A 9966-nucleotide genomic window follows, 5' to 3' on the forward strand; every position below is an offset into this window, starting at 1 on the left:
TTTCCCAGCGTTAACCCTGCTTTCTTCCGGAGTTAATTGTGATTTTTTTCCCAGCGTTAACCCTGGTTTCTCTCGGAGTTAACCGCGATTTTTTCCCAGCGTTAACCCTGCTTTCTTCCGGAGTTAACCGCGATTTTTTCCCCGCCTTACCCGCGATTTTCCCCCCAGCATTTTCCTGATTTTCCCCATCCTTTACGCGGATTTTCCCCCCGCGCTCAAACCAAATCTCCCCCGGATTCTCCCCTCCACCAAACCCCATTTTTCCCCTCACCAAACCCCATTTCCCCCCTCACCAAACCTCATTTTTCCCCTACAAACAACCTCATTTTTCCTCCACAAACAACCTAATTTTTCCCCCAGAAACAACCCATTTTTCCTCCACAAACAACCCATTTTTCCCCTCCACTAAACCGCATTTCCCCCTCCACCAAACCTCATTTTCCCCTCCACCAAACCTCATTTTCCCCTCCACCAAACCTCATTTTCCCCCAGAAACTACCCGATTTTTCCCGCACAAACAACCCGATTTCCCCCCTCCACCAAACCCCATTTCCCCCACAAACTACCCGATTTTCCCCCTCCACCAAACCTCATTTTTCCCCCACAAACTACCCAATTTCCCCCCTCCACCAAATCCCATTTCCCCCACAAACTACCCAATTTCCCCCCTCCACCAAATCCCATTTCCCCCACAAACAACCCGATTTTCCCCCTCCACCAAACCCCACTTTCCCCCACAAACTCCCCAATTTTTCCCCACAAACAACCCAATTTTTCCCCCACAAACTACCCAATTTTCCCCCCACAAACACCCCCATTTCCCGCACCAACACCCCGATTTCCCCCCACCAACACCCCGATTTTCCCCCCCAAACACAAACCCCCCATTCCCCCACCAACCCCCCCACCCCCCCACCTCTTTTAACCCTTCCCTCCCCTGTCCCCCTCACCCCTCCGGCCCCTCTCTCCCCTTCTTCCCCCCCTCTCCCGCGCCGTGCATGCGAGGGTCATGAGCTCCTACTTCGTCAACCCGCTCTTCTCCAAGTACAAAGGCGGCGAGTCGCTGGAGCCGACCTACTACGACTGCCGCTTCCCGCAGGGCGTGGGCCGGAGCCCCGCGGTGCTCTACGGCCCCGGCGGCGCCGCGCCGTCCTTCCAGCACCCCTCGCACCACGTCCAGGAGTTCTTCCACCACGGCGCCTCGGGCATCTCGGGCGCCTCGGGCTACCAGCAGAACGCGCCCTGCGCGCTGCCGTGCCACGGCGATGCCTCCAAGTTCTACGGCTACGAGGCGCTGCCGCGGCAGCTCTACGGCGCGCAGCAGGACGCGCCCGCGGTGCCCTACGCGGACTGCAAAGCCTCGGCCGGCGGCGGCGGCGGCGGCGGCGAGGGGCAGGCGGCGCACCTCAGCCAGAGCTCGTCGCCCAGCCTCATGTTCCCGTGGATGAGGCCGCACGGTGAGCACAAAGGGGCGGCTCGTCATGGGGGTTAAAGATTTTTTTTTAATGTATGTTTGGATTCTATTTTATTTCTGTTATAATTCTATTTTAATTCTATTTTAATTCTATTTTAATGTATATTTTAATTCTATTTTATTCCTATTTTATCTCTATTTTATTTCTATTTTATTTCTATTTTATCTCTATTTTAATTCTATTTTATTTCTATTTTATCTCTATTTTAATTCTATTTCATCTCCATTTTAATTCTATTTTATCTCCATTTTAATTCTATTTTATCCCCATTTTAGTTCTATTTAAATTCTATTTTATCTCTATTTTATCTCTATTTTAATTCTATTTTATCTCTATTTTAACTCTATTTTAATTCTATGTTAACTCCATTTTATCTCTATTTTAATTCTATTTAACTCCATTTAAACTCTATTTAAACTCTATTTTAATTCCATTTTAACTCCATTTTAATTCTATTTTAACTCCATTTTAACTCTATTTTAATTCCATTTTAATTCCATTTTAACTCCATTTTAACTTTATTTTAACTCCATTTTAACTCCATTTTAACTCCACTTTAACTCCACTTTAACTCCACTTTAACTCCACTTTAACGCCATTTTCATTCCATTTTAACTCCATTTGAATTCCATTTTAACTCCCGTGCGGTTTCTTAATTTTTTTTTACGGCGGCTTTTGGCTGTTCTGTCGCTTTTTGTTTGCTCTCTTCCCTTTTTGCTGTAGTTCAGTACTTCCCCCCCCCCCCCCCCCCCCCGTATTTTTTAAGGGTTTATTTATTTATTTATTTATAAATAATTTTTAAAGTGATTTTTTGGGGTTTATTCCCCCCTCCTCAGGGTTTTTGTGGTGTTTCTTCACCATTATCTTAGAAATTTTTTTTTGGGGGGTGGGGGGGGATGTTCCTGCGCTTTCTTTTCTGCTTTTAAAAATATTGTTGGCGGCGGGGCTCCTTTGGGTCGATTTGGTTTAATTTTTTGGGGGGTTATTTTTTTGGGTCTATTTTTGACAGCCCCGCTGGTTTTGGTGTTTTTTGGGATCTTTCGGCGCCCTTGGGGTCGGGTTTGGCGCCGGGTTGGATTTGGGCGCTTTTGGGGCTCTTTGGGTCAGGTTTGGGTCATTTGGGCGCTGCGAGAGGAGCCGGAGCGGGGAGAGAGCAGGGAGGAGAGAAATTGGGGGAAAAGAGGAGAAAAGAGGGAAAAAAGAGGGAAAAGAGGGGAAAAAGGGAGGGGAAAGGACGAGAAGGGAGGGGAGGGGGAAGGAGAAGAAAAGAGGTTGGGTTGTTTGGGCTGGAATTGCGTTGTTTGGGTTGTTTGGGTTGTTTTGGGCTTGTTTGGGTTGTTTTGGGGTTGTTTGGGTTGTTTTGGGCTTGTTTGGGTTGTTTTGGGTTTGTTTGGGTCGTTTTGGGGTTGTTTGGGTTGTTTTGGGCTTGTTTGGGTTGTTTTGGGGTTGTTTGGGTTGTTTTGGGCTTGTTTGGGTCGGTTTCGGTGGGGTTTGGGGCATTTTGGGGCTGTTTGTGTCTCGGTGTGTGTCTGTGTGGAGATGCTGGAATGCCGCGTGCTGAGCAGAATTCCCACCTTTGAGCCCAAAATTCCCACCTTTGAGCCCAAAATTCCCACCTTTGAGCCCAAAATTCCCACCTTTGAGCCCAAAATTCCAACTTTTGAGCCCAAAATTCCAACCTTTTAGCCCAAAATTCAGGCCTCTTAGCCCAAAATTCAGACTTTCTGTCCCAAAATTCCGGCCTTTTATCTCAAAATTCCGACCTTTTATCTCTAAATTCCGGCCTCCTCTCTCAAAACTTGGACTTTTTATGGCAAAATTCCGGCCTCATATCCTAAAACTCAGAGTTTCATCCCCAAATTCAGCCCTTCTGTCTCGAAATTCCGGCCTCATGCCCTGAAATCCTGGCCTCTTATCCCAAAATCCCGAGCTTTTATCCCAAAATCCCGGCCTCTCCTCCCCAAATTCAGACTTCTCCCCAAAACCCCGACCTCTCGCCAACACGCCCGTCCCCGCTTCCTCATAAATATATTTATTTTTATTTTTATTTTTTATTTTTAAACAACAGCAAGAAAAACCTCAGCTCTAACCCAGCCGTTCTCTAGAATATTTTAATTTTATTTTTTACCAAAACAAACCGAGGGGGTTCCCTGAAAAAAAGAAAAGAAAAAAAGAGAAAAAAAAAGGAAAAAAAATCTGAAATGGCGCTAAAAGCAAAACTTGGGATTTTTTTTTTTTTTTAGTTTTTTTTTTTTATGGCTTGCCTGGAGGATTGGCAATAAGATACGGCTCCCACGAGGTTGTTTGCATGTTGATAAGAGCAGCGCTCTTAAAAATGTCAAAAATGTCAAAAATGCCCTTTTTTAACCGCTGGGAGACGCAGCCGGAGAGGTGGGACCTGGTCCGGAGAATTTCCTAATATTTATACAGATATATATTTAAATTTTTATTATTTTTTTGTTGTTATTTCGTGTTTATATTGCTATCATTTCATCACGCCTCCAGAGGAAAAAGTTGCTGCAGGGAGGGGAAAAAATAAAAAAAACTCAGCCGGGGGCTGTGGGTTGGGATTAAAAATTACATAAGAAATAAATTAAAAGAGTGGGAAATTCAAAATAAATAAATAAAACAAAGCCTGGAAAATGAGGGGAAAAGGAAGGAAATAATTGCGATTTCAGCTGCGGGTAATTCAAACCATGTGAGGGGGTTTTAGGGCGAAAACTGAAAAATTCAAAGCATCCAAAACAACCCAAAAAAAAGGGGAAAAAGAGAAGAATTGTGGCCGCCGGCGAGAGGACGTGGCCCAGGGGCTGCGCCGGAGGAAAACTCGTTATTTATTTATCCGAGCTTTGACCCGCAGGGAGCTGCAGCCGGATCTGCGTTTTTTTCCCCCAAAATAAATCGATTTTCTCATTAGCGCCGGAGGAAGCGCAGGGGCTGCAGCCTCAGCTGGTTTTATTTTAATTTTTTCCCGGTTTATTTTGATTTTTTTGGTCATTTTTTTTCCCCCCTCCCTGTCTGTGTTTGCCCCTCCCGAGTTGGTTTTGCTGACGAGCAGGAAAAATCCTCGGATCTGGGGTTGTTTTGGGGAGAAAAATGGAGATTTTAGAGGAATTTGGGCAAAAAGGAGCTCCCCGCCCCCCCCCTCGTTGTCTGTGTTTTGGGGTGAATGTGTGGAAAATGAAAAGGGAATTTTGGGGTTTTTTGGGGGGAGAGGAAGGATGGGGGAAAAGGGGAAAAAAGAGGGAAAATGGGAAAAAAAGGGGGAAAGGAAAAGGGGAAAAAAAGGAAGGAAAAGGGAAAAAGGGAAAGAAAATGAGGGAATAAAAGGAAGAGAGAAGAATGAATGGAAAAGGGACAAAAAGAGGGAAAATAGGAAAGAAAAGGGAAAAAAGAGGGAAAATAGGAAAGAAAAGGGAAAAAAGAGGGGAAAAAGGGGAGGGAAATGGGGAGGGAAAGAGAAAGAATGAGGGAAAAAGAGAGGAAAAGGAGGAAAAATATAGGAAAAAGGAGAAAAAGAGAAAAAATGAGAGAGACAGAGAAAGAAAGAAGAGGAAAAATTGAAAATAAATTAATAAAACAGGGGCTAAAGAGGCTGCTGAGGGTTTTCTGCTGAACTATGCTCCTTTCCTAGGAAAAATCTGATTTTTGGGGGATTTTCCCCCTTTGGGAAAGGTCTTTGTGCATGAAAAGAGGGAGAAAAGGCAAAATAAGGGGAAATTGGGGGGAAAGAGGTAAAAAAGGGGTGAAAAGGGGTAAAAGGGGGAAAATGGGGTTAAAAAGGGGTGAGAAAGGGGCAAAAAGGGGTGGAAAATGGAGTGAAAAAGAAGGGAGAAAAGGGGGAAAAAAGGGGTGGAAAGAGGGAAAAGGAGGAGAGAAAAGGGTGGAAAAGGGCTGGAAAAAGGGGTGAAAAGGGTAAATTAAATAGGGGTGAGAAGGGTGTGGAAAGGGGCAAAAAAAGGGGGAAAATGGGGTGAAAAACGGGGTAAAAAATTGGGTGAAAAAAGGGGTAAAAAGGGGTAAAAAAGGGACTCAAGCAGGGCCAGAGGGGGCGAGCACCAGGCGGAAAAAGGACGAAAAATCGAATTATTTGGGTTTTTACCCCAGAAAGGCGGGGGCAGAACGGGGCGAGGGACAAGTTTGGGGTTTTTTTTGGGTGAGGTTTTCTTTATTGGGGTTTTAGTGGAATTTTGGGGATTTTTCGGGTTTTTTTTTTTTTTGTTTTATTGGGTGGTTATTTTGAGGGGGTCTTTTGGGTTCTATTTTTAATCGTTTTTTTGGCACATTTTGGTGGCTTTTCGGTGCTTTCCCCCTCATTATTGAGGAGGTGGTTTTTTTTTATTTGTTTGGGTGTTTTTCCCCTTTTGTTTGTTTTTTGTTTGTTTGTTTTTTTGTGTGTTCGGGGTGGGGTTTTTTTGTGTTTTTTTTTCCTTTTTCGGTTATTTTTGGGGGATTTTTTGTTCTGCTTTTGCTCTGTCGAAAGGGGCGGATTTCTCCTTTATTTCTCATTTTCAGGGCACATTTCACACCTAAACCCAAACCAAATTTTCACCATTCCACCCCCCCGCCAAAAAATCACTTTATGTTTTTTTTAAGTGCCAATTTAGTTTTAACTCCAATTTTTTCCTTCCAATATTTTCCTTCCGATTTTTAAATTCCATTTTTTAAATTACAAGTTATTCATTCAAATTTTTTTAAACTCCAACTTTTTTTATTCCAATTTTTTTAATCTATTTTTTTAATTAAGATTTTTTCATTTCCATTTCTTTTACTCAAATATTTTTTTACCCCCATTTTTTCATTCAAATTTTTTAAATTCAATTTTTAAAATTTTTTTTTTTTAATTCGGATTTTTAAAAATTCCATTTCTTAGTCATTTTTTTCACCATTCCAAATTTTTTAAATTCCATTTTTAATTCCAATTTTTAAAAGATAAATTCAAATTTTTATAGATAAACTCCAAAATTTTTTTAGATAAATTCCAATATTTTTTAAGATAGATTCCAATATTTTTTGAAAGATAAATTCCAATTTTTAAAAGATAAATTCCAATTTTTTTAGATAAACTTCAATTTTTTTTAGATAAACTCCAATTTTGTTAAAGATAAATTCCAATGTACTTTTAGATACATTTCACTTTTCTTTTAGATTAATTCCATTTTTTTGATAAACCCTACTTATTTTTTTAATAAACCCCAATTTAAAAATTTCATTTAGATTAATTCCAATTTTTTTCGATAAACCCCAATTATTTTTATTTTTTTAATAAACCCCAATTAAAAATTTTAATTTATATTACATTCAGATGAATTCCATGTTTATTTTGATAAACCCCAAATATTTTATTTTTTTTAATGAACCCCAATTTAAAATTTTAATTTAGATTAATTCCATTTTTAAAATATAAACCCCAATTATTTTTAAAATAAACCCCAATTAAAATGTAATTTATATTAATTCCATTTTCTATATAAACCCCAATTATTTTTTGAATAAACCCCAATCAAAATTTAATTTACATTAATTCCATTTTTTTCTATAAACCCCAATTAAAATTTAATTTATATTAATTCCATTTTTTCTATAAACCCCAATCAAAATTTAATTTCTATTAATTCAATTTTTCCTATAAACCCATTTTTTAATAAATCCCAATTAAAATTTAATTCCCATCCATTCCCTTTTCCCTACAAACCCCAATCAAATTTTAATCCCCATCCATTCCATTTTCCCTACAAACCCCAATTTAAATTGAATCCCCATCCATTCCCTTTTCCCTGCAAACCCCACTGATGTTTTTTATAAACCCCAATTTAATTTTAATCCCCATCCATTCCCTTTCCCCCACAAACCCCAATGATTATTTTTTACAAACCCCAATCAAATTTTAATCCCCATCCATTCCCTTTTCCCTATAAATCCCAATCAAAATTTAATTCCCATTCATTCCCTTTTCCCTATAAACCCCAATCTAAATTTAATCCCCATTAATTCCATTTTCCCTATAAACCCCAATCTAAATTGAATCCCCATCCATTCCCTTTTCTCTATAAACCCCAATCTAAATTGAATCCCCATCCATTCCCTTTTCCCCACAAACCCCAATCAATTTTAATCCCCATCCATTCCCTTTTCTCTATAAACCCCAATCAAAATTTAATCCCCATCCATTCCCTTTCCCCCGCAAACCCCAATGATTTTTTTTACAAACCCCAATTTAAATTGAATCCCCATCCATTCCCTTTTCCCCGCAAACCCCAATCAATTTTAATCCCCATCCATTCCCTTTCCCCCGCACACCCCACTGACATTTTTTTACAAACCCCAATCCATTTTAATCCCCATCCATTCCCTTTTCCCTACAAACCCCAATCTAAATTTAATCCCCATCCACTCCTTTCCCCCGCACACCCCACTGACATTTTTTTACAAACCCCAATCCATTTTAATCCCCATCCATTCCCTTTACCCCACAAACCCCAATCCATTTTAATCCCCATCCACTCCTTTCCCCCGCACACCCCACTGATTTTTTTGAACAAACCCCAATCCATTTTAATCCCCATCCATTCCCTTTCCCCCACAAACCCCACTGATGGTTTTTTACAAACCCCAATTTAATTTTAATCCCCATCCATTCCCTTTCCCCTATAAACCCCAATCTAAATTTTAATCCCCATCTACTCCCTTTCCCCCGCACACCCCACTGATTTTTTTGAACAAACCCCAATCCATTTTAATCCCCATCCACTCCTTTCCCCCGCACACCCCACTGATGGTTTTTACAAACCCCAATCCATTGTAATCCCCATCCACTCCTTTCTCCCGCACACCCCACTGACATTTTTTTACAAACCCCAATCCATTTTAATCCCCATCCACTCCCTTTTCCCTATAAACCCCAATCCATTTTAATCCCCATCCATTCCCTTTACCCCACAAACCCCAATCCATTTTAATCCCCATCCATTCCCTTTTCCCTATAAACCCCAATCCATTTTAATCCCCATCCACTCCTTTCCCCCGCACACCCCACTGATGGTTTTTACAAACCCCAATCCATTTTAATCCCCATCCACTCCCTTTCCCCCGCACACCCCACTGACGTTTTTTACAAACCCCAATCCATTTTAATCCCCATCCATTCCCTTTCCCCCGCAAACCCCACTGATGGTTTTTATAAACCCCAATTTAATTTTAATCCCCATCCATTCCCTTTTCCCTATAAACCCCAATCCATTTTAATCCCCATCCATTCCCTTTACCCCACAAACCCCAATCCATTTTAATCCCCATCCACTCCCTTTCCCCCACAAACCCCTCTGATGGTTTTTACAAACCCCAATCCATTTTAATCCCCATCCATTCCCTTTTCCCCACAAACCCCAATCCATTTTAATCCCCATCCATTCCCTTTTCCCTACAAACCCCAATCTAAATTTAATCCCCATCCACTCCTTTCCCCCGCACACCCCACTGATGGTTTTTACAAACCCCAATCCATTTTAATCCCCATCCACTCCTTTCCCCCGCACACCCCACTGATATTTTTTTTTGCACAAACCCCAACAAAACCAATGTAACCGCTCCGAATCGCCCGTTCTCGGCGCAGCCCCGGGCCGGCGCAGCGGCCGCCAGACCTACAGCCGCTACCAGACGCTGGAGCTGGAGAAGGAATTCCTCTTCAACCCGTACCTGACCCGCAAGCGCCGCATCGAGGTGTCGCACGCGCTGGGCCTGAGCGAGCGGCAGGTGAAGATCTGGTTCCAGAACCGCCGCATGAAGTGGAAGAAGGAGAACAACAAGGACAAACTGCCCGGCGCCGCCCGCGACGACGACAAGGGCGAGGAGGAAGGCAACGAGGAGGAGGAGAAGGACGACGAGGACAAGGAGGAGAGCAAGGACTGAGCGAGGCCGAAGGCTCCGCGGGGCGCTGCGCCCCGCGCCTTCCCCTCGCTCTTTATGGCCGATGATGAATCGGGATCTTTACGACGGTCATTTGCTTTTATGGAGTTTCCAATGGAGAGGCTCACCCAGCAGGAACTACCTGTCAGCCGCTCGGGGCTTTTTCCCTCTTTATTGGCGGGGACGTTTCCCTTTTTCCTGCTTTTTTTCGGGGGGTTTTAAACCTTTTCCCACTTTTTTCCTGATTTTCCCCACTGTTTTCCTGATTTCCCCCCCTTTTCTCGGAGGTTTTTAATCCTTTCCCCCACTTATTTCCTGATTTTCCCCATTTTTTCCTGATTGTCCCCACTGTTTTCCTGATTTCCCCCCCTTTTTTCGGAGGTTTTTAATCCTTTCCCCCACTTATTTCCTGATTTCCCCCATTTTTTCCTGACTTCTCCACTGTTTTCCTGATTTCCCCCCACTTTTTTCGGAGGTTTTTAATCCTTTCCCCCACTTATTTCCTGATTTCCCCCATTTTTTCCTGACTTCTCCACTGTTTTCCTGATTTCCCCCCACTTTTTTCGGAGGTTTTTAATCCTTTCCC

The 9966-nt window shown here is 42.3% G+C and overlaps 1 protein-coding gene across 1 annotated transcript; it reads left to right on the forward strand.

The window, feature by feature from the left end:
* The first annotated feature begins 1009 nt into the window (after positions 1 to 1009).
* Positions 1010 to 9383, forward strand: HOXC8 (homeobox C8). Its single transcript, XM_021546981.1, has 2 exons — positions 1010 to 1457; positions 9088 to 9383. The coding sequence occupies exons 1-2, from the start codon at positions 1010 to 1012 to the stop codon at positions 9381 to 9383; spliced, it is 744 nt and encodes a 247-aa protein (XP_021402656.1).
* Positions 9384 to 9966: the final 583 nt, after the last annotated feature.

Source organism: Lonchura striata, chromosome 27 (assembly GCF_046129695.1).
Source record: "Lonchura striata isolate bLonStr1 chromosome 27, bLonStr1.mat, whole genome shotgun sequence".
Taxonomy (NCBI): domain Eukaryota; kingdom Metazoa; phylum Chordata; class Aves; order Passeriformes; family Estrildidae; genus Lonchura; species Lonchura striata.